At 39.6% G+C, this 25088-nt stretch overlaps 1 protein-coding gene across 1 annotated transcript in view; it reads left to right on the top strand.

Moving 5' to 3' along the window:
- LOC144052466 (uncharacterized) overlaps window positions 1-22867 on the top strand; it is a 59080-nt gene extending 36213 nt beyond the window's left edge. The window contains exons 3-5 of the mRNA XM_077566961.1: window positions 12400-12472; window positions 16731-16819; window positions 22798-22867. Coding sequence (XP_077423087.1) covers window positions 12400-12472; window positions 16731-16819; window positions 22798-22836 — 201 coding nt within the window. The 3' untranslated portion in view covers window positions 22837-22867. The remainder of the gene's footprint in view (window positions 1-12399; window positions 12473-16730; window positions 16820-22797) is intronic.
- The last annotated feature ends 2221 nt before the right edge of the window (window positions 22868-25088 follow it).

The raw sequence follows: 25088 nt of genomic DNA, 5'->3' as shown, positions 1-25088 counted from the left end.
GAAATTAGGTTTATATGGGCAATAATTTTTGGGAGCATAATTAAAAAAAAATAATAATTAATTCTTGAGAGCTCACTATTGTTCATTCGATAATTTTACCGATTCGACATGTCATCATCATTGCTCTCTTTTTTATTTTATTTTATTTTTATTTTTTTTATTAATTTTGATTTTGTATGTGCGTGAGAATGTGCATGTGTATTTGTGTGTGCATGTGTGCATGCGTGTGAGTGTGTACTCATTAGTTCACCTAAAGCCTATTAAAAATACCATACCGTTCACCCAAACCGAATACTTCAGAATCCAGCTAGAGTCTCGAGGTTGTCAGGAGACCCGAGGAAGGATCAAAGAAAAGAAAGGAAAGGATATTGTGCTTCTATCGTCACAACTTTCTTTTGGTAATTCTTAATGATAGTAAGTACAGTTGTCATGGTAACTTACAATACTTTGCAACAATAATTTAGGTGTGAAGCATAATAATAAATATTAGATGTGTAATAATATTAAGCATACAAAGCAATTCGATAAAAAAATAACTTCTTATTTTTACGGTTGTGTGTTAGGAATGCAAAATGTTTTTTTTAAATTGCTCTACAGCAAGGGTGTCCAAACTTTTTTGTTTGAAGACCGCATACAGAAAAAATGGAAGGATGCAAGGGCCACTTCGACTTAAATTTAGTAAACATGCTAAAATTAATCAAGTAAGCAATTATATATTTTATATTTATATTGTTTGGTGATAGTGATAGGGTGATAAAGATGCTGACAGCTGCTGTGCAGCAGTGTGTCAGCAAAATAATCTTGGTTGTAAAATTGAAATATGTATAATGGAATGCATAGGCAAAACACCAGTGTTGGAAAGTCGTAGGCGTCTGTATTTTTGTTTAATATTGCGTATAAAAGAAGTGCAGCCGAATAGTCAGGGATCAGGAGCCTATCCGAGTTGACATTGGATGAATATCGGATTGCAACCTGGATTGGTCGGCAATTAGTCGGCAATTAGTCGCAAGGCACGTTAAAGGCAGACAACCATTCACAATTGCATTCACACTGACTGCTAACTGGACCCACTTTGCCAGCACCAAACTCAAATAATCTCCACAGTGATGTAAAACGACAACTGGAACATCTTGCCAGAGTTTTTAGCAACAATTTATACAGTCTGCCTGAATTCATTAGAAAAATTGAGGACATTGGTTATTCTCGCAAGGTTGCAAAGCAGAAATTTTTTATTATTATTTTTTTTTAATGCCTTGCATCGCCTAAGAGTGCTTGCTGGGTGGCCACGAGGTCGCAGATGTCACCAAGAAGGTAGACTTAAAAAAAAAGAAAAAAGTAAAGAACATTTTTTCCTCCAGGTGGGCAAGGGCGTCGCACTGCTATAGCCGCCTTAGAGTACACCGTGGCCAGCTACACCATTTTGCCGATGGCCTGCTGAATTTCAATGAAACCAACATGAAGAAGAGACTTGGCAGCTTCAAGACGCACACATATATGCAACAAACAATCAATCCATATCAGATCAAGGAGAACAGCGACCCAATCAGAGCAAAGCTTATTATTGAAGATTAATAAGAAAACCATAACATAGCTTGAAAATAGCATCTTGGGCGTTTCCAATCGAAATGATCTCACAAACCCGATAAAAGGACATCAATGATTCTAAAAAATAATAATAATAATCTTAGATTATGTGTGGTATGAGAGACCTTGAAAAGAGCAGAAGAAGCCTTGCTCTCACTTAGCATGGACACGTTTGCCTCAGACACCAAAAGGTCTTTTAATCTTCATTTAATCACATTTAGTAAAGTACACCCCAATACTACAATGTCTCATTGCTGGCTAAGTAGTTCCCTAATAGTAATTGAATGGGCAGCACCACTCTTTCTAATATGCAGGTTAAGCAGACGTCTGAGCTTACTGGGAGGAAACTGGCCTTGAGTCCGCTAAACGATTCTAAATGGAGGGACCTCCTCATTGCTGACCTTTCACAGATGGATTTTAATGCATAAAGTGGAATAAAGCTGAATTAATCATGTGTAGGGACGAGGTCATGGACAGAGGTGTAATGTAGATAGCACAAGGTTTGTGTGTGTGTATAAATACGAGATGGAAAGTTAATGATTGATAACCTACAGAGAGCAAGACAGTGGTTTCTACGTGTAATTTATTAACGCAGACACACAAGGAACAAAATAGTATGCAATTCAGACAAAAGGTTTACCTTTGTAATGTATGGACTGTTCAAATGATCAAATTTCTTATATTTATATCCATCCATCATCCGTCCATTATCTGAACCGCTTATGCTCACGAGGGCAACCAGTACGTTAGGAAAAAGATATTGACCCTAAACTTTCAGGAAGTGTTAAAAAACCACTGGAATGTCAAATCAAATATCAGATCAGGACATCATCCGAGGTTTGAAGTCTTTAAAGTGAGACTCAATTGATGAAATCGGGAAAAAAAATTGATTTTGGCCTCAACCCCAAAACAACTTCCTATAGAAGATCTTATAAAATTTACAATTCATCTCCTGACGCTAATTTCTACTTAGAAAAAATAAAATAAAAAATAAAAATAAATATGAGGTCAAATTATTGTAATTGGAAATTTGATTTAAGAATTTTGTGTCAGTTAAAAGATTATTTGCCATTTGGTGTGGTCTGTGACAATAAAGTTGATTGATATGGTAAATGGACTGCTTTTTATATAGTGCTTTATCCAAACCATATTGTACCCAAAGCGCTTTACAAAGCCTCACATTCACCCATTGACACACATACTCATACACCAGAGGTCGGCTGATATTTTATCATGGATATTATATCGGTCATGCATTTGGCCACATAAAGTAAATAAGAATCACTTTCAGCTAAACTCTTGAGATTACATTCTACTAAAGCAAATTCAAGAACCGACATAGGGTGGGTTTCCATCCACCTATTTTTATTAGAATTTTCAAGAATTGCGAAAAAGAAACTGAATGGAAACGCCAGAAACTCGAAAAAAGGCCCAAATTTCGCCGAAAAGTTTTTACGCTTGCTACGGTTTTTGAAGCGTATCGAAAAAAGGAAAATGCGCAGGTTTTGCGGATAAGCGACTACAAGACCGGATACACGTCACACGTTTCGATCGATACTACGTCACACGCTCGTTTGTAGTCACAATAAATGGCGGATGAGAAAGTAAGATATGTTTGGGAAGACAAAGAAACACGATTCTTTTTATAATTAATTAAAGAAAAAAAAAACATTAATGCAATTTTAGATGGCTTTATTAACATCAGCCCTCAATGTAACGACACACTTCACTTACATGCGGGAGGGAAGACAACAAGACAAACGACTTCCGTTCAGTCCGTCAAAACCAACATTCCCACCTGGAACTCCCCAAAGTTCCGTCACTACAACGTCATCTCGCGGCGCATATTCGCAAAAGAAGAGCGGATGGAAACGGGCATAAGTCGCATGTCCGTTTTGCGCATTTTTTGCAAATTTGCAAATTTTTTGAAACATTTGGATGGAAACCTGACTATAGACTGAACAAACCAAGCGAACTACAAATACAAATAAATTGATGAGACAACGAGGCACACATGGACAAGAAGTTAGTGGCTGGAGGGAGCTGATTGGTAGACACAAGGAACAGGGCTGGCGAGAAAATACAAATACATAATGTACCAAAAATGAAAAGGTAAAAAATCCAGAACATTTATCCTTGTCCAATGCTTCTCACTACTCAAACAGAGGGACAAATGTATAAAATGTGATATGGTGCAAATACAACATGTTGATGATCTGAATCTACATTTTTGTGCACGGCAGCTATAACACATTTGATCATACAAAAACCAAGGTCAGGCAGTGAGACACACTGTATGCACATGTGGCTGCGGCTATAACCAGTAATGGTTGTGCATTGGAGTATGAGCCCAGACTAACAAGTCGACTCGCCCGCCTGCCGCCACAGATCAGTGCTGCCCTCTCCATCGGACGTGACAGCCACAAGCGTCCACGCGAAAATAGCCACCATACGGCTGTTACAAGCCTCAGTAACAGAGCTCTGCTTACGAGGGCTGACGGCATCACATTTCGGCCCCGGCTGGCAGGACTTTAAGCTGGGAGGCAGGAGAGAGAGAAAAAGATCAACAAAAGATGGTTAAAAAGGCTGGTTGAGCTTTGATTCGGTTGGGTTTTGTTAACATTTTTCTAATAGGACATTAAAATATGTCACACTTCTGGTGTCATAAAACCTTTAACTTTTAAAGTTACACTAGTGATTCATAATTGACACAAGTGTAACTGCCAGTGCGTATTCTTCTTTTCTCACATGATTCTTGTCGTAACACCTCTTGTTGGGGGTTAGAATTAAAAATCAATAAGAATAATACACATACTCACCCACATACAAAATAATAATAAAAAAATAAATAAAAAATTAAAATAAAAAAAGAGAGCAATGATGATGACATGTCAAATCGGTAAAATTACAGAATGAACAATACTGAACTCTCCAGAAAAAAAAAAAAGAGTTAAAACAAAAAAGGTGCTTCAAAATGATTTTTAAAAAATACATACCATTTAGAGTACCCAACTGCCCATGCATGGGCATCAAACAATATTCATACTGAATATCAGCATATTTGTGATGTAGCATGCCTGGATAACTATGGGATAAAGTGTAAGAAGTGTAGGATCTTACACCCAGTTCACACTGACTGCGGTACGGGCGCGGCGCGTTTTCCGTACGGCCGCCTCACGGAATAGAAAGCATCCGAGTCTGCGTGTCAATTCACACCAGCTGCGGTGCGGTGTGTATGCGGTGCGGAAGGTTTCAGCAAGCGTTCTAATTTTTCCGGACACCGCATGCGGATTTTCATGATGCTGAAGAAATTACACGAGCAGAACAGGAATTTGAGCGTCAGCATCATGGTAGATCCGGTTTATTTAAAAATAAAACCGTTTGCAAACTATTTTTTTTTTTTTTGCTAACTACATAGCATGACATGAGTCGGGCATTTAACACAAAACCCCCCCAGCTCAGATTAAATTAAACATGACAACATAACACTATTTAAACACAAAACATACTTACCCATGGTAGAAAAGCAATGGTAGAAGTCCCAGAAATAATATCCAAAAGCATATCAATTTGACAACAGGAAAGTGTGACTATTGTTTACCAATAGGACTCTATATACAACACGGTTATCATCGCGTGAACTCAACTCTCCAGCGTGAACCCCACGTGATCTTGTGGTCTGGCAGATGCAGATTTCCGGACACAGACATCTCACGCAATGCCGTACGGAAAACGCACCGCGTCGGTTCCGCAGTCAGTGTGAACTAGGCGTGAGGAGTCATCGTGTAAATCCACAGCTTTTACATAACTCTTCTAAAAAAGGAACAATGGCAAAGACAGCTACCAGTGCTAACTATCCCTCCAATAAACCTTGTGTGCCAGAGGGGACAAATCATGATAATGTATCAGACTCGTTTTGTGAGGAAACATTTGTCACCAAAAAAAAGCTGAAAATGATTTTATCGGCATGAGTTGCTGCGACGGTTCACCTGACTGAGGTGTTTCTTATTTATATTTTTTATTTTTTATTTTTTTCTCCCTGGAGAGCTCAGTATTGTTCATTCATTAATTTTCTGACTGAGGTGTTTCTGATGTCAACACAACGTGGGAACAAGAAATTTGCTGATAATAACGGCACTGCATGCCAGCCTAAACACTACATTTTTAGTATTTTAGCTGAATAACTTGTTATAAATGAAAAGTGAACTCAAAGCGTCCTAGGTAAGTATTCAGGTGTCGGTATGTGTATGCGTTTCCGGCAGCTTCAACATGTTGAATCGGCGCGGGGCCGTCGTGACACATGATCGCTCTGATTGGCTGTTAGCTAGCAAATCAGCGCACGAACAGTAAGAAGAGGAAGTGACGAGATCAACTGTAAGTGATGGAAAGCCTTTACAATGTCATCATTTCCGGCCTTTTTTCGGCGTGACGTGGTGATGTTAATGCCGACGCCACAGGCGGTAGATGTCACATTGGGCTGGTGTAGAATTGCCGTACCGTTTTGTTTTGAGCACGCTCTTGCATCCTTGTGTGCCGGTTGAATTGTGCTGATTTGAACTCTTCGAGACGATTGCTAAAGAAGAGGGTGTGAAAATGTTAGCGCTGCCAAAGCCTCCAACAATTTGAACAGGTGAGAGAGGAGAAGAGTGAGTGAGTGAGGAGGAAGTGGGGAGAGATTTAAGGTTTCAAGAAGCCACTTTATATTATCAGGCCGCCTCAGGCTCCGCAGAGTCGGCCGCAGGCCCACAAGCTGCTGTTATCTCACCTATATCTCAACAAATTATCCCAGCCAGACCCCACAGCCTTTCATCAGCCACGTCTCACCATGTCCTCAGGAGCATGCCCGAACCCTCAAAGCACCCCTTACCGCCTCACCTCTCTCCTTTTATAATAGCCTCAGCCCAGCTCGCTTTATCATTCAGCTGATATTTTGTTCATCTTCTGGGAAGTGGATGTGCACCTTGGAAATCTTTGTCCAGAGGGAAAATTAGGTTTGTTCATGATTGGAACATTCAGCTTGGCTGTACTTCACTCAACAACACACACGCATTGATTGTTTGAATTTTTAACATGATGTGCACCTCTGTTTTCTGCTATATCTACCGTCATTTAAATATTTTTTTTTTTTTGCATGAACATGTACAATGCATTCATAGTTTTTATAGTCTCCTAATTGTTAGTGTATCCATCCATTTTCTCTACTGCTTATCCACAATCGTGCCGCTGGAGCCTCTCAACAGCTGACTTTGGCCAAGACTTCATTGTCCAGAGTAGAGTTTGAGCCACTTCAGATTTTTTTTGTAGTCTATGCTGAGGATGATTGTTGAGTAGACTTGAACTGATCAATGATATTTTTTATATTTTTTCCACTTGTCAACTATTGGCTTGGCCTCAAAGGCACACTGCACACGCTGTTCACACTGCAGCTCAATTACACCCCCCCCCCCCCAATATGCGACATATCTGATTTTTCTTCATGCAGTGTGAACAGTACAATTCCCATTTTTTTTAAACCTTTTGTATGTGGATACAAATTGGATATGGATGCGATGCGTCTGCACTGTGAACGCTCATCCACACGCATCCGATCCATACGTCATCAAAAGCCTGATATGCGCATCTGTGAATCTGCAAAGCTGTTTTGAGTAACAGTGCTAACTTTATATTTGACTTTAATGTAACCGCACATAAAGTTGACATTTTCGACGATATTAGAAATTCACCCCTGCAGACGGTTCATCACGAACGGCGATGACGTGACGTCATATTCAGTAGTCGTCTCATGAAGAGATCGAGGAGGGTCGCCTCATTTCCCCAAAATATTTCTATCTCTCTCAAACTCTCTACTCTGGCGATATAAAATGAACAAATGAGTCCCACGGATTTCTGTTACTGTTTGTAAACACATAGGGAAGACTGGGGCTAATTGTATCACTTTTTTTTATACTTTTATATATTTCTTGGAAAAAATACATCATACATAAACCAAATGTCTTAGGTATATTTTTTGTATTCATGTAATTTTCATACTTTGTGTCAATGCAGAGTTATAAGCCATCAAATAGAGGGAGTGAACATGTGACATGTTGCCCCACCATTGGGTAAGTTGGCACACTAGAATTTGCAACTAATAAAACAAGGACAAAATTATAAATTTTCTCCTGTTTTTTTTATCATTATTATTATTATTGTTGTTGTTGTTTTTACAGCCAGAGAAATTGTTTTTTATTGATCTTGAAAGCTCTCAGCCTCAAATGCCTGTTTCGCGTCCCTTAAACTGGACATTTGAGATTAAATTGAATTTCCAAAAAATAAAGCATTTCGGTTAATGGATTGAAGGTTCATCATGAAACTTAAACCAGTCCTGACATGTGGGCATACTGTAGTTCCAACAACAACTGAAAAACCCATTTTTAAACAATGAAACAAAACTAATTTCCTCACTCTTCAGAGTCATAATCTGAAGGGCAATTCTGGCATATGTAAACCGAGTTGCATTTTTCATTGGCCCATTCTTTGCATATGTGACAACAACCCCCAACAGATACAGGTACAGATACAAACAGTGGTGTACTCGCTTATCCCTAATAAAAATCTCAGATTTCGCAAGAAATCCGAAATAAATAAATATTAATATAAGATGGCTTCCTAACTCACTCTCACCGTCATTCTTGATGGGAATGCTGCTAGTTTGCTGCTCAAACCCACCACCTGTTCAGTTCAGCGAGGCGTAACTGTTTACTGTCAAAATGCACAATTGGCAATTAACTGGCTTCAAGCTATAATTGTTATTGTGGAGTGGTAAAGTCAATCAGTTGACTTTTCAACTCAACCGGTTCAAACCATTTGTAGGGATTTCATTCAAACATATAAAGCTACATCTTGGGATTTGAATCATGCAGATCAAAATCAAATAAAAGGGCCTCTATGCAAAATTGATATATACAATATGCAATATACCGCCAAGAGCAAGACAAAATAGTTGCATAGAGGAGAAAAGCAATTTTGTTTTAATCTGGGGGAAAAAACAGCAAGATAAAAAAAATGAATGAAATATCACTTAAACGAGCACACAAAGATTGCTTTAAAAAAAAAAAAATCAATAAATTGTGTATCGATTCCAGTGGCATCCGTTACAACAGGCAGATTTGGTTGTGGAAAATCTTTTTCGTCTGTAGGCAGCATCGGCGATGTGTGTGAATTCATGCTCAATTGACTGTGTGAGACACTGATACAGAACAACCTGCTCTAATGGATTCTACTCAGTTCTAATTCACAGAGAAATGATCACCTGGTGGATCCTACTCGGCCCTGAGCAAAGCGTAATGAACAGATAAATGTGCGATGTGTGTTTTCTAGTGTTTGAACACACAACTACTGCAAGTACAAGCCGCACGTTGTCCCATCCATTTTCTCTACCGCTTATCCTGTATGAAGCCTATCTAGGTAACCGTAAGGCAAGAAACTGGCTCCAGCCCGTACTGGCCACCTGTCAGTCAGAGGACTGACACGGTAGCGAACAGAATAGCATTCGCATTCACTCATGTGGACAATTTCAAGTCACGTAGCCGTTTTAGCGTACATTCAAACGCGGTCAGTGGCAAAATTGCGCTCTTGGTGAGGATAATGGAAACATTGTTTAACTGCATTCCCATTGGTTATATTGTCATTGTACTGTACAGTCCTGACCTTGACATTAAATACTGTGCATCTTATGAGATGTGCAAAGGGTAAGCCAATGCTTTTCTCAGCCTAAAGGTCTTTGATGGATGAATGGCATTAAAACCAAAATGACTCTCCTGGGGCCTCCTTTAGAAAACTATGTATGAAAACCTATATTTAACACAAGAAAATATAGAAATTTACCCAAGTTATTTATTTATTATAGAAAATGACCCAGAAAGTTGGGTCAAATTGACCAAAGTAGAGGATTGGTCCATTTTTGACCCAACATTTTTTTTTTTAGAGTGTACAATAATGAAACAGCATCGGAGGAAAGCCACGATTCATTATCTAACTCAAGGATACTTGGGCAAAAATACCACAGGACAACCACATGAGTTGATAAAGTGTAGTGTAGTAAGCTCATCATCTTCACACGTTTATCACTTTAGACTCCATCATCCATTGGCAAGGTTTGTATTGCAATATAGAAACGTGTGTGTGCTGGTGGTGATTGTGTCAGCGTTACGTGAGACAAGTCTATATTTAGATGTGTTCATTGATTTGCAGCTGACACATTACACTGAGCCTGTCTGCGGCCCATAATTTAAGCAGCCACACAGATTGGCCAAACCCTGCCCACTAAATCAAACACAGGGTGAAAGCCTCATGAGTGCTTCTAAATGGTACGTCTTCGTCACTTTAACACTCGTAACATGATGGAAACGTACAATGCTCAAAAGGAAGTTATGGGCAAATTGAGTCACAAGGGAGGAGATGTGTAAGGGTGGGGTGAAGACCATATATGTAACGGTATTTCCCAGTAAAATTCAACAGGGCGAATGTTCAATAACTGGATGATCAAATACAAGCCATTCAGAGATTAACTCCAATCTGTTTTGCTTTGAAAACACATTTTCAAACTGTTCATCAAACCTTTATGAACTGTACATGCAAAATCACATTTACCACATTTATCTCCTAATGTTTTTAACTGTCTTTAAAACATGTTAATCACTGTTCATAGAAAAATTGAACAACAAATGACATGTATGGTACAGTTTGTGTTTTCCAGTTTTGAATGTGAGTCTGATTGGTACACAAAACTTCTGGTGTAAATGATTCTTACCTTTTACGTTAGCATGCAACCAACCATCATTATTGAAGCAAATCTGCTGACACTGCATCCCGACGCATCAGCGTGTCAGCTGAAATGTCACTCAAAAATGCATCTGTGAATATTAATTACGTTGTCGTCTGCTGCACCCGTGACTTGAAACATCGTGTTTTTGTTAACCTGTGCCAGAGAGGTTATCATTTAATCACTTCCTGATTATTGGTAAGCAAATTATCCCAAAACCGCAATCATTAATTCATTAATTAATTAATTAATTAATTAATTAATGATGATGATAATGATGATGATGATAATAACAATAATAATAATAACAAAATGTACTCATTCTGTGATTATTTTCTTTTCAGATTCATTTACATTTATTTCTCATTATCCTTATTTCCTTTCCGTCAACTCAAATCTGTTATTTATGCATGCTTATGCCAGGTCACCCTGTCATATCTGTCCAGGCTGGTGCACACGCATTCACCCGTGGACTTGAGCACTTTTCCTCTTCTCCAGAGTCTGTAGTAAGCCCAACGTCCATTGGAGGTGAAACATCATACAGCATCTTTTGATTTGATTAAAAGCGTATGTTTAAGTGGCGTGCCTAGTCCATGTCGCAGGAAAGCTTGCGCGCACATTTTTATTATGCATACACACAACTTCATTGCATTCTGATTAAATTAATTTTATTGGAAAATGGATGGATTCATTTCATAAAGTTTTTTTTTTTTTTATCACATGCTCTCTTTTGGATCGCTCCATATTTACACGTCAGTGGATGCTCACTGGTGACGATTCATTTCCATATATGATAAAATAGATCATTTCCCATCTTTAAGTGTGACATATTGTCCAAATGCAAATCTGATTGCGTTCATATGTCAAGGAAAACTCCACGATCCAGAAACTACAGCAAGCCTCAGACTTTAAGTCACACCTGTTGGGTCATTGTATGCACTTGAGCCTATTCTGCACGGTGGGCGTGGCCACAGTCTAGAAGGCAGAACAGGCTCAAATGAAAGCTGCGTAAGCCAGGCTTGTAAAAAAGAAAGACTCATGCATGATTGGGAGAAAGTGGCCTACTCTATTTATGACTTTACTCCCCAAACTTTCTTTTTCTCTCTTAATTTGACTTTTGTCCTTATATTTGGCTTATATTTATTTTTTGTTTTTATTCAATATTGTTTCGATAATTTGCTGAGGTAGGCTAATCGCTGTTTGTCTTATCTTGAGGTTGGTGAAATTCAGGGTTTAACGACGAGAACAAAGCAGTTCCCCAAATTGCTCACCTGAGTTTTGTCTCCCCTGCAACGAAACAATATGCTTGGTGCATAAGCGTTTGGACACTCACACGCACACAAAATTCTGTTAGCCCCACCAGTGTTGGATTCCACCTTCCTCCCCAACAGAGCTGCTAATTCAGCCTGGTTACGTCATGCCCCCCCCCCCCCCCTACCCCATTCCATCCTCCCCATATTCCACATGTACAAGTTTTGACATCTGTCGTAAATGTCTATATGTGCAGGGGGGTAACCCTAACCCTAACCCTAACCCTAACCCTAGCCCTAACCCTAACCCTAACCCTAACCCTAACCCTAACCCTAACCCTAACCCTAACCCTAACCCTAACCCTAACCCTTGGGAGCATGATTCAGTCTTTTTTCCTCCCTATCCCATGTGTCTTCTTTTTTCATCTAAGATTTCCGGGCGCTAAAAAGCGAATACTGTCAAGTCTTTCCATCCTGTCTCCCTCTGCTGGTCATTTGTTGTGTTTTTTTCCATGTTTTTTGGACAGGTTGTGCCTGGTAAGTCAAGTTTGTGGCCCTGTACTTTGTGCATGCGCAATGACAATAAAGATCAATTCATTCACTGTGACAGAAAAACGCTACCATCTAAATATATAGTTAATCCAATGAAACGAACCACAAAATACAGTCTCACACATTGTATTATGTTTGTCACACATTCTTTTGGCCCTTTGTATTTGCCCGCTGGGTCTTAAATACGCTTTACACATTTACTTTTTGCAGGCCTGCCGCTGGCTACCATCAGAGAGATTAAAAAGATCCGTACAGTGCGTCCACTCTGCTTCCCTGCCATCAGGTAATGCAGCAAAAAAACATTAATCTCCAAGGCCATTTCACACGGCAGCTCAAGAAATGGTCTCCTGGGAACTTTCAGGGCATAACCGGGAGGGTTAGGAGAAGGGCAGAAAAGAAAAAAAGAGATAAATATTTAGGGATTTTGTAGTAGTGTGTGCAGCTTCTAAGCAGTCAGGCATGCAGCAAAAACATTTGTATATGCCAGCAGTTTTGTATTATATTACATTCGCCAACTCCATGCAGTATGTTTTTGCCTGACAGATGGGAAACTCATTCTCAAACTAAATCTTAATTAACCCTAGTAATTAGCCAATCGTAAAAAAAATAATATCACAACGTACTGTGCGATTAAATGCAATGTTTGATGCTTTTCCATATTTCACCTTTTGATTATTTTCACATTTAAGGACAGACTATTTAATTGAAGTGCTTTTATGCTAGACAGGTTGAATCTACATGTGCCATTAAAGGCAAGTACATGTAAATGTCATGAAAAGCTTCAAATAGATTTCAATCGGTGTTGTTGAAGTACTACAGAGCCCTCAGATCAAAAGTAATGTACACATCATAGTGCTTCAATAAGATACTTGTTAGGTCATGTACATATTGTTGTGGAAATCTGTGGGTAATATGTGAGATGCAATGTTACTATGCATTTGTAGTTAGCACAGGGTATGACTTTCATATGACATGTGCAATACCATTATTTGGTTTTATTAGTAGTATTACTAGTACTACTAGCAGTAGTAGTAGTATATACATAAAAAAACACATTCCATATTAGTTACAAAATTATAATAAAATGACCAATGAATAGCTTTTTTAATTTTTGTACTCTAATCTATTTATTTATTTATGTCTATTTATGTTTATGTATTTATGTATCTATTTTGTGTAGTCCCACTCAAATTGGGGACTATACTTCTAAATCATTACTCTGTACTTACTGAATATAGACATACATTTGTTAAGGATCAAAGTCATGTTCAGGACGGTGCAAAAGAAGGCCAATGAACAAAAAAGGTAGACACAGAATTTGACTTGACTGACAGGATAGGAGAAGAACATGTGAGGACGGCATGTTTTTCCGCCAGTGTAGTAACCTGATTTTGAATTGATTTCCACGGTCAAATTACAACAGAAGGCTCTATTTTCGTAGACAGTGCACATACGCTCCGGCGTAAAAACTGGAGCATTTTGATTTTTGAGCAGGTGTGAGCCTGCTTTAGCGTGTTTGGGAATTTGGCATTGCATTGCACCATGCTGAGCGTTCCAGCAGGCCAAGGGCATTTGGTTTTACACGTCCCCAGCGCACCTGACAATTTGGTGGCTGCAGTGGACGAAGTTTTACACCATCTGAAAGCAGGTCTAAGTTGTGGCGCAGGTGGTGGAATGCAATTTGGGAATCAGTCAGATTTGGAGCTTAGCGGACATGCGTGTGGGATATCATCATATTCAATTCATAAATATAACAGCGTGCATCAAACCCTCTGACTCAATGTAGAAATCAATTCATTGATTGCATTATTATTATATTCATTACCTTTCATATGTTTTTAAAATCACGTGTAGGGAGTGATCGCTCTGGCCAGTTTGACATCATTTTCAAGTGGAGATCTTCTTGCAGTTCTTTATAAATGTACTTAACATGTGTCAATCTCCTGCATGCACCCGAACCATTTGAACCGTGGAGACTCTCCAACAAGTCCTCCAACAATAAACAAGCATGTTGGAGAGAACCGTGCACACATTTCGACCGTGCTGGGCTTGTGATGGGCATGAAAATAGGGCCTATAAAGATGATTTCAAGTGATACACACTTCACATACGTCAATCACTCCTCGTCAGCCTATCCCAGCTGACATTGGGCAAGAGATGGGGGATACCTTGGCTGGTTGTCAGTCAATGCCAGGGCACATGCGTGACCAGTGGTCGAACATTGGTTGTTGGTCTTGCCATGGAGTGAGGCCAGGTCTAATTTTTTTGGTATCAGCTCAAGAGAATCTCAAGATGTTATCAACCATCACTTAAGGATGTCATGTTGACACCTTCTGTTTTAAACTTGATATAAACATTTTACCTTTGCACTGGCAGTGAAACAAAACAAGAACGACAGGAAATTATACAGCAGGGAGTTTTTAAAGGTCAACGGTCTAAACCTCAGAATATATATATTTTTTGGTGTAGCTGACCCATGCAACAAAATCAAAATGTCGCATACCTTCTTTTCCTTATCACTTGTATTTGTGTTTTTTATATTTCATATTTAGCTTTTACCTACAGAACTATTATCTGTCTGTACCTTAAATGAAATAATTGTGGTCATACTAAAGGAGAACAATGCAAGAACTCAAATATTTTGGGGGCGGAGTACAAGGTCATGAGTGCAAGGCGGACTCCAATTGCCCACGTCACATGCGCGCCTAACTACATCATCCACAAGAGGAGATCTTATAAAGCAATAAAAAAACAAAACAAAATAAAAAACAAGAGCAGATCTCGCAGTTTATCTAAATAAACACACTGAGCGCTCTCCCAACCTCATACACGGACCCCAGCAAGTCAATGTCACTGATTTAATTCCCTTATGATACTAAACGTTTTCCACAAAGCTTTCTTCAGTAGAAAAATGACAAATTCTGACCTCAACCCCATTGAACACTGCAGGAATGAACTAAACCAGAGTAACAGGCAAGCTAGGCCCACTCTAGATCCAACATCAGTGAAAGCTGTTCTCGCCGCCATGTGGTCTTCATTTGTCCCTTCCTTTTGGAGCAGAGGCCTCCCGTCCCCATCATTGTGTCCATACTGTGAATAAAGGACAGTGGCTTGCTAAAGGATGACTGGTCCGATAAAAGCAAAGCATGATTTACCAAACAGTGAGCATTCATTGACTGACGCTCTTTCTCACCTCAACTCTTCCCCGCCCGGTCACTCCCACTTTGACGCCCTCACCCCACCTCCCAAACACTCCCAGTGACACTTGGGAGGCTATTTTTTGCCACTCTTCACTAAATAAGGCTGTGTAACACGGCCAGGGTAGCTGGCTGGTGAAGGGGTGCGAGCCCTTTGCTCGTACCTTGGTATAAAAACGCCGGGACAGAAGGGCTTTCCTCTGATCGCCCTCCACCTCTCTCTCTCTTTCTCTCTGTCGCTCTTGCTTGTCCTTCTTCATCAAAATTGCATCCTTTAACTCCATTCTGTCTAACCTGCTTTGCCTGATTTTTTTTGAACACTCTGCTCATCAAATGGTGGCCCAGAAGGTTTTTGTCCCACTGATAATGAATTTATTTGGGAGTCTACTATAAATTATTTTCGACCTTTTTTTTCCAAGGGGATGGCTAAGAGGAATATGATGGCTAAAGGACAAGAAGCCAACCAAAAGAGTAAGCAATAAATGATATTTAGTGGTCTGTATATTTGTGTGCAGGATTATAAGAATGTCCTTAACTCATTTGTGCCTGAAGATGTCTAATTGCGTTGGTCTCTCAAAGTGTGTGGTATATATATTTTTAATATTGTTTTACTATTTTCATATCTGGAAAAAAACATAGCTAGCTAATGATATTTTTGTATTATTATTATTTATCTATAATGTGACTCCTGGATGTGAACTTGTATCCTGATCTACACGAAGAAGTGATCCCCCCCCCCCCCCCCCCCCGGCATATGCCCCACTACTGCACATAATTGGGTTATATCTTAAACAATGCTGCTCACAAATATATCTATATATATTTTTAACATTTTTGGTCATCTTCCTCAGTTTATGTCCTTGCTCACACTTCTCTAGTTGTCTTTTTTAATTTGTCTTACTTGTTCCGTCCTGCATGTTCTCCCCCTATTCCCCCCTCGTCCCCATTTGTCCTTCAGCAACATCAGCGTTCACTATCTCGCTCCATCCCCGTCTTTCCTTCCTCGGCCGCCTCGTCTGCTTGTCCTCTGTCCAATGTGGACGGACAGCTGACACATTTCACTGCTCAGTCATCACTTCACAAGCGTTCCTCTTACACAAACCTCTCACTGGTTATTGGCTCCTCTTTTTTTTGCCATCAATTTCTGCTTTCACTGGGTCACCCTCCACCTTCTCGTTTTCCCCCTTCCTTCCTTCCTTCCTGCCTCCTCCTCCTTTCTCATTATAACCATCAAGAGAGAGAGAGAGAGGCAAGGCAAGTCCCATGACCCTTTCCTTTTCTCTCCTGTCCTCTCTTTCACTCCTCTTCCTCTCCGCATCCTTAAACTCTCCATCGCTGATTCAGCTCCCGGCAAGGAGGAGGAGAGCCACCGCCTGCAGCGACTGCCTCACTCTGTACGGGCCGCCAGCCTCGTTTGGACCACTTGGATTCTGGTAGGTGCGGAAGTGTCTTTTTACTTGCATGATGAAAAACAAAGTGGACTTATTGAGCATCTGCGCTCAATGTGTGCGTGTGTGTGACACTGTGTAGTTTATTTTCTATGAAATCACTCCGCTCTGTTGTCAATGTGTACGACTTGCAATCAATTTTGTGTACATTTAAGACATCCTGTGCACGGTTTTGTCGCAATTGTGCAGTGTGTGGCGCACGTGGTGGAAAACGCCGCCTCGGCATATTTAGTTGGGGTGAAAAGGTCAAGGGTTGCATTTATGTCTTTTAATTAGCTTAAATACTATTGCTGTGCTTGACACTTAATACCGACTGTACACTCACTAAGCAGGTTTACATTAATTTAATTTTAACTTCCAGAATTCACACAGCGTGACCTTAATTCATTCTATCTAGACCTCATCTCCAACCACAGACACGTGTGTGTGTGTGTGTGCGTGACTCCGAGGGGGTGCAAGAGAAGGTTTAATAATAGTTCCAAGCAAAGTTTCTAAAAGTGTATTGCATGTCCTCCCATTCCGCTCCCTCACTTGCCGGGGCTAATTTTACCCCCGTTGCAAATACCGTGAAGATCAACGGTGGTCAGCTGTCTCGTCAAAGCTCCTGCGGAGATGCTGGAGGTGGTAAAGTGTCAGGTGTCCCGGCCCAATGTGACACAGCCCGGCATGGCTGTGCTGCTAGTACTCAACATGCAGCTGTTTGTGGGCAAAGTGTGCAGGGAATGGTGCTAGGCAGGAGGGGCAGTTGTGAAGTTAGACTTTTATTATAAATCCTGAAAGCGCAAGGACACAACATGACTGCAGAGAATGTCATTACACGAGTTCTTACTGGAATTTCTTGCTAAATTGGCTTTACTTGTAAGTTCTACAGATAGATTGGTTGCCTATTAAAACACATTTATTTCTAAATGACCTTTCATTCACAATTGAGAGCAATTCGTGTGCTTTAAACAAAAGCAAAAAAAAAAAAAAAAAAGTTTAAATATGTAAAAGTAAAAAAGTACAATGAACATATAATCATGATTAAAAACTTAAAAAAATAAAATAGAATAAAAAATTTGGGTTTGAAAACAAAAGCGGCATAATGACGCTCGTGGGAATTGGCTTCAATCATCGACATTTTGAAAAATAATGGTGATTTAAATAAAATTTAAATATTTAAATAAATTAACTAATCTTTTAGGTAAATTTAACATCGTCTGGCTAATCTTTTTATGTTACAGTGTTTTCACGCAACATAATACAGACCTTTTTTTTTTTTTTTACAACTACTAAATGGCTTTAATTGTGCCGACTAATAGATTTTTAGGTTTTTACTCTTGACCCATTAACTCATTTTTTTTTTCATTATTCAATTTTTTTTTTTTAATTCTTAAAATTTCTAATCATCATGTATCAAATCCGTCAATGATGGCATAGTCGTACATTTGCCTGTCTTCGGTGCATGTGCCATGGGTTAAGTTTCCACTCAGCGACGGTGCAAAAACATCTGTCACCCTGTGACTGACCGGCGACCAGTCCAGGGTGTTGTCCGCTTTATTCCTAAAGACAGCTGAGATAGATCCCAGTGACCTTGAACTTGATAAGCGTTACAGAAAATGCATGGATTAATGGATTTGTGAAGATCTTATGTTTAATTATAGCTTTTTATAATAATAATAATAATAATAATAATAATTATTATTATTATTATTATTATTATTATTATTATTATTATTATTATTATTATTATTATTATCACCTGTCCTCACTGATTGGAGATTGTACTTTCAAGTGTCAATTATGGATCGATAATCCTGAGAATCCTTTGGTACTCGGGCATTGCTTGCATAATGGCAATGATTTGCAAGCTAGTAGCACTTACAAAATATATTCTGGAAACCAGAGTGACAACACCTTCACTTTTTTCAACTCAAGTCTTGCAACCTCTTTCTGAATGAGCTGGCGTGAGATTGCCGGCGTGGTGTGTGCTGTAATGCCAGTTGGCGTTCCCCGCTTTGTGCACGTGACTCTACTCTCATTGACTACTTGATTTACCAAACCTTTGTTCCTTCTCTGCGAAAGCGAGTGAGAACGAAAGGAAGAAAGGAATGAGAGCGGATGAGTGTGATTTATGGTTGAGACTTTTAGTTTAATTATTGGGCGGGCAGCTCTGATGTGTGCTGCCCCCACGGCACTATTTACACAATGTTAGGAAAAATACAAAAGGGTGTACTGCGGGGGCACATGGGATGACATATTCATATCGTTTGTGCAGGTGCAGTTGATACACCGACCGACCTAATTAATGTTCAAAGCATGGGATGCAAGACATGAGACAAATTTGACACCATTTCACAATCTTTCTCTAAGTCTATTTATGTCATGGACTGAAATTATTCATGAGTGCTATTCATGTGAATATTGTGCGGTGTCAGCAGTTTTATATTGTTGTTCAAGGTGAAAGGTTCACACATGGAGACTGTCTTGTCTGCGTTGTTGTAAATGTTCAAATACTTGCTGGAGAAGCGAAACAGTAACATCTGTTCATCCAATTTAACCTCACAAGAACACATTAACACACATGCAAATTTTGCAACCTATATACTCTTTACCAATGGTCATTAAACGCTTGATGCAGCAACGGTTCAATTCATTAAAAGTGCTACTCAGCCTTTGTACATTTGCTTATAAATTGGTATTGATCCCTGAGAAAATGCTGTGTGCATTTGTGTGTGCGCCCTTACGCGTGTACATGTCGGCTTTTCCCACTAATTCTCTAACCGTTATCGTCATCATCACCCATCATCATCATCAGATATCGGTTACGTTTTTCGAATTGGAGCATCTGGCTCACGTGTCTGCTAGACAGGAAGAACTGAGAACAATTGGGATGGGCCCCTGCGTGCCGGACGAAAACTTTTTGTACGTGTGGAAGAGGAAGGCAGAAAGCAGTGAGGAAAGAATGAGAGTGTGTGTCCCAACCGGAGAAATACAGACTGCAGAGGCAGCACCTGCGAAACACTGACTGAAGGAAGGGGGAGGAAGAGTAAAGCATTCCTTCCTTTCTTCTCTACACGCTGCCCTGATGCATCAGGGAGTGGATGCAGAGGGGTAGTTGGGGATGCAGTGTGTGTGTGTGTGTGTGTGTGTGGTGGGGTGGTGCAATCCAACATCTGCCAGTAGGTAAGTGCAACATCTCCCTTATTTTCCTCCTTTCAGCCTCCCTCCCCAACACTCACACCCCCCACTACTGGGGTGTGACACTCAAGGTGAAGTGTGGGACAATGCTGATTGATGACATCCTCACCAGATGTTATAGTAATGTATAGACCTCCGCAATTTATAGAGCTGCAATTTTTTTAGTCCTACGGCTTAAGTCTTTCTGCACTTTATGTCCGACACTTTTAGTCGTCAGCTTTGATACGTTTGATGCGTTCTTAGCCTTTAACAGTTTAGTCATAAGTTTAAGTCCTGCATCTTCCGTTTAGTTCTGAGTCTTGTTCTCAGTCCTAGTCTTCAGTGAAGTCCTTAGACTACGTATAGATCTTAAACTGAGGTGCTCGAGGGCCACAGCATATTCTGGTGGTTTTCCTCTTCCAACACACCTGAATCAAATGATCAAGATCGATCAGGTTTCTGCAGAGCATGCTGATGAGCTGATCCTCTGAATCAGGTGTGTTGGAGGAAGGAAACCTCTAAAACATGCAGCACTGTGGCCCTCGAGGACCAGAGTTCGAGACCGGTTCTCAGCTTTCGTGTAGATTTCGCCTCGTTATTCCTAGACCTTGCTTTAGATTTAGAGTTTAGCTTTATCTTTTCTACTCAGTTTAGCCTTTAAATATTTTATCTTCCTGTTAGTTCTTCAGTTTTTCTAATATTTCTGCCCATGGTTTGTTCCTCCGGCTTTTATTTATTTTTGCCCTGCAAGTTGGAATCTTGCCGTATTAGGTTTGTTTGTTGAGATTAATTCCAGAAACTTTTGTCAAAGAGTTTTAGGTCACATAAAAACTGGCGTATCCTGGTTTCATGTCGATCAAAGCCTCAATGCACTTGTTTGGGAATTTGTTTCATCTCTATGAGCCAAGCTAGGTGTGCGCCTCACAATTTGGTGAATAAAACTAGGCAACAAAAATAAAAAGCTAATTTATTCAATCTTATGATTGCTGGAATCACATCCAAGTATTGGCACAGGTGATGTAATGCGATATTGGTGAAACAAGGTACACCCAGACAGATCTTTTTCTTCTCTGGGGTGCAGGATATTAAGGGAATGAGAGGAGCCGCTTCGATTGGTGGCGAAACGAGTCCACTGTGTTCATGCCCACAACGCCTCAAAACACCCCTTTCTTAAACGTGCCATGCTGCACTGGTTTGCACATGTCTATGAAAATACCACATCCTAGTCTAGCCCGCCCCTGCGCAGATTTTCACCAGGGCTCGCAACAGACTTGCACACCCCTTAGTCTTTAAGAGGTACTTCACTGATTTAAAAAATAATAATTTTGGAGCCTTGGGTCTCAAAGTAGATAATAGATTTTTGTTGTTGATGTTGTTTTTAAACAACCATATTATTGTTTCTGTCTCTATGTTTTGTTTTGTTTTGTTTTGTTTTTTCCTAAAAAATGTGAGGACACACCTCAGTGTTAAGTGTCCAACCTCGGTGTTTACAGTATGAGGATGTCACAGTCAATACAGTAACATCAGAACACAGCGCTGTGTAGTGTTTGGGCCAGTTTGACTAAAATCTCAAATAGCATGAGCGTGTTGGCAAGAGGTGTAAAATGGGCTGCAAAACTAAATAGTGGATAATGAAACAAGAGTGAATAATTGAGGGCAATTAATCAGTCTCACAGTTCTGAGGTTGAGGGTTTGAATCTAGGCTTCAGCCTACCTTTCTGGTCTGTGCCGAGTGATTGGCTGATGATGAGTTCAGGGTGTGTATTCAGCTGAGATAAGCTCCAGCTCACCGATGACCAATATAAAAAATGGATGGATGAATGGTTAATAGTTGAAATATTCTCAACTACATCAATTGCTTAATTCTTCTATTTGCATATCAACGCCTCTTAAAATAATCCCCTAAATCATTTTTTCAGATTTTTCAGGGAACACAAAAAATTGAACCATTTGCATCCTGTGGAAATTATTTAGCCAAAAAAACAATTTTTTTGCAAAAAAAATGACAGGCATAATAAACTGCTTGCCAACTTGCAGATGCAGTCCTGGCTGTGCCAAGTTGCACCCAGATCTTTAGTGAAATGTTTACATTACACTTTACAGGCAGTCATATAGTTACAATGCGGTGTCTTTAGTCCCACAGTTTTAGTTATTCATATTCTTTCTTTGGCTTTAGTTAAAGAACTGTCACATTTGTCTTCGGATCGGGTTTTACACCTCCAATGAAATTCATGTTAAAAGAAGAGAAAAATGCATAAAAGGGAAGTAAACAAGTAGATGTGTAAAAAATAATAATAAATGAGGCTGTTGTATGCTTTGTGGTATCGCTGTTGTCACCGATGTTGCCCTGGGGCTCCTCGCCAGCTGGGATAGGCTCCGATTAGCCATGACCCTAAATAGGATGTGGGTGGGTGGAATCCAAGGAATGAGGACTTGATGTCACCAAGGACTGCGACCCACTTGGGGGACATACTTCTTTATATGCCCATATGAACAAGAGCAGCTATGGAATGTAAAGAAGTATGTATCTCAGGTCGGGATATTTGACAACCAACAGAACTGAGTTGTTCATCATGAACGTCTGCAAAATAGTTGTACAATTGTAATTGGAAAATGTGTGGTCGTACATTTTGCAATCTGCAATGTGAGTTTCCAAACTAAAGAAGTCCTGCAGAAATATTCCCAGAGTGGCAAAATGGAGATGCTGTAACAGCACTAGTCAGCATTGCCTACTAGCCTATTTGTATTGTGTACTACTGGAAAGTTTCTAAAAGCAACTTGACTGTTCTGCCCCATTTTCACAGCCAGTGGACACACCACTGATAGACAACAGTTTCCAGTAAATGGTACAGTGATGAAATGCTTGCTTAATGGATAGCATGGTCCAAGCATTTGCCGAGAGGGAAGGAAGATCCATAGTCTAGCTGGTGGACGCTGGTTAGACTCCTGCCTGTAGTCATCCTGTCTGCATCTGCAAGACTCAGAGGTTAAAAGCTTAATTTAAACAATCAACAACATGACGACAAATACAAGTAGCACCATTTTCCACACACTGCTTAGATTGTTTTGTCTTTTGCATGCAACTCTACAGAGAAGCAGAGTTAAGGTTATGAATGTAATATATTTCACGCAGTTTGGCTTTAACTGACCCCCCCCCCACAAAAAAAGTCTAAATATATTGTTTGCTGTCCAAGGACAAAGGCAACATTTTCAGGGAGCAGCCGTTAATTGTGGGGCATTTTGACAATTACTTGTTATATTAATAACCATTTTACTGTTCTAATGTTTCAACTTTATTTTTGTAACATTTTTGTCATTTTTTCTTGAACTCTTCTATTATTCTTGTAACATTACAACTGTAATAATATTATTACTTTAATCTATTGTAATGTAATAATATTATTACTTTAATCTATTAACATTTCAATACATTCCATAAAGTAGTGATTTTACTCTGATTACAGTATGCCTTATTTTCATGATATAGCAAAAACGTCATCATTAAAATAAAAAGCTTTACTCTTGTAGCATGATTATTTTAGTTTTGCAATGTTGTGACTTCCTCGATTAAATTCACCAAAATTGTGTTACACTGCCTGCACCACCATTTAGACCAGCGTTTTGCAAGTCTAAAGTTGAGTCTGCATTTGGGCGTGACAGCCGGAACATCCAGTGAAGCGTAGCGTGTGTATCAAATTCACAAACACGCTAATAGGGCCCTAGTAATTTTCATGACAAACTTTGTTTTAGTTTAGTAATATTAAAAAAGTATTCTTATAATTTCACAAATTTTCTTGATGCAGTTTTACTATTGTTCCCTGTGTGGCTTTAAAATACAAACACAATCAGGCCGTGACAATTAAAATGAACAACATTGCAGGATGCACTTTTTTAGATTCTTAAAGCGCATGGAGTCATGTTTGGGTGAGCGCTTGATATGAAGCAAGACAAAAGACTGGATTGATGTAGTGTTGTATGTTGGTGCTTGACTGTGTATTATATGGAAGGGGTGGAGTAGATATTGTAGCGAGGACGGTGTTCTGGGCGGGTATTGTTCTGTCACTTTTCCTGTGTCAGCAGGTGGAAGCTCTCATCAGGACATTAAATATGCAACAATGCTGACTGCGGCACCATGCTGAGCCAGCCGTAGCCGCATGACTGGATGCGGGAGGGGGTCCTTTACAAGTGAAACAGTAACACGCGTGCGCACACACACACAGATGCAGCACACACACAGGGATGCCCCGACCTTCCTTCCCCGTTCTCCCTCAATGCCTGGGTAGCGGCTGCTTGACTGCTTCCCCATCTGTGAGCCAAACCAAAAGCAACAAGGAAGACGAAATTCCCACTGCAGCTACAAATAGAGCAATCATGGAAGATATGCATAACAACAAGATGTAAAGGAAATGTTTGATTTAATAACGCCTGTCATTGACCAAATGCAATTTGCCCATTACCAAGCCACAGCTGGTGTGAGTGTGTACCCCAAGGGCCATTCCATTTATTGATGATATTGGTGCTTTTTAAATTCGCTTTGTGACCACATCAGTCCCGTGCACAGAATGAGGTTAAAGAGTAGTAAGACGTTGGTCGGACTCTGATTTGCTCAAATTCTGGATCAATTTGTCCCATACGCTGTAATGGAAGAATTGATTAGTTAACGTCAAATTGCTGCCATCATCAAGTCTTTATTAACAGGCAATGCCATGTTTTAACTAGGGATGAGCGACCAATACCAGGTATCGGTATCAGGTTGACACCAACCTTATTTCAAGGTATCGGGTTATTGTGACGGTGGCCGATGGATTTCTTTTTTCATTTTATTTATTAAATTATTATTATTATTTTATTTATTTTTTTATTAATTTGATTGTGTGTTCTATAAAAAAAATTTTTTGAATGAGTGGAAAACGATAATAGAAAATTGCTTTTAATTTCATGCAGTTTTATGGGAAAATGCTACATTAGGATATATAGGTCTTTCTTTAAAATTATCTGTCATTGGTTTAATAGAAATTTTATGCATCAAAAGTATTAGTGGTATCGATACCTGGTATCGATATGGGTGATTACTCAAGAGTTGAGTAGTCGTACT

This window comes from Vanacampus margaritifer, chromosome 1 (assembly GCF_051991255.1).
Source record: "Vanacampus margaritifer isolate UIUO_Vmar chromosome 1, RoL_Vmar_1.0, whole genome shotgun sequence".
In the NCBI taxonomy this organism is placed as follows: Eukaryota; Metazoa; Chordata; class Actinopteri; order Syngnathiformes; family Syngnathidae; genus Vanacampus; species Vanacampus margaritifer.
The sequence above is the reverse complement of the archived record's forward strand: the minus strand, read 5'-3'. Positions and strand labels throughout refer to the sequence as shown.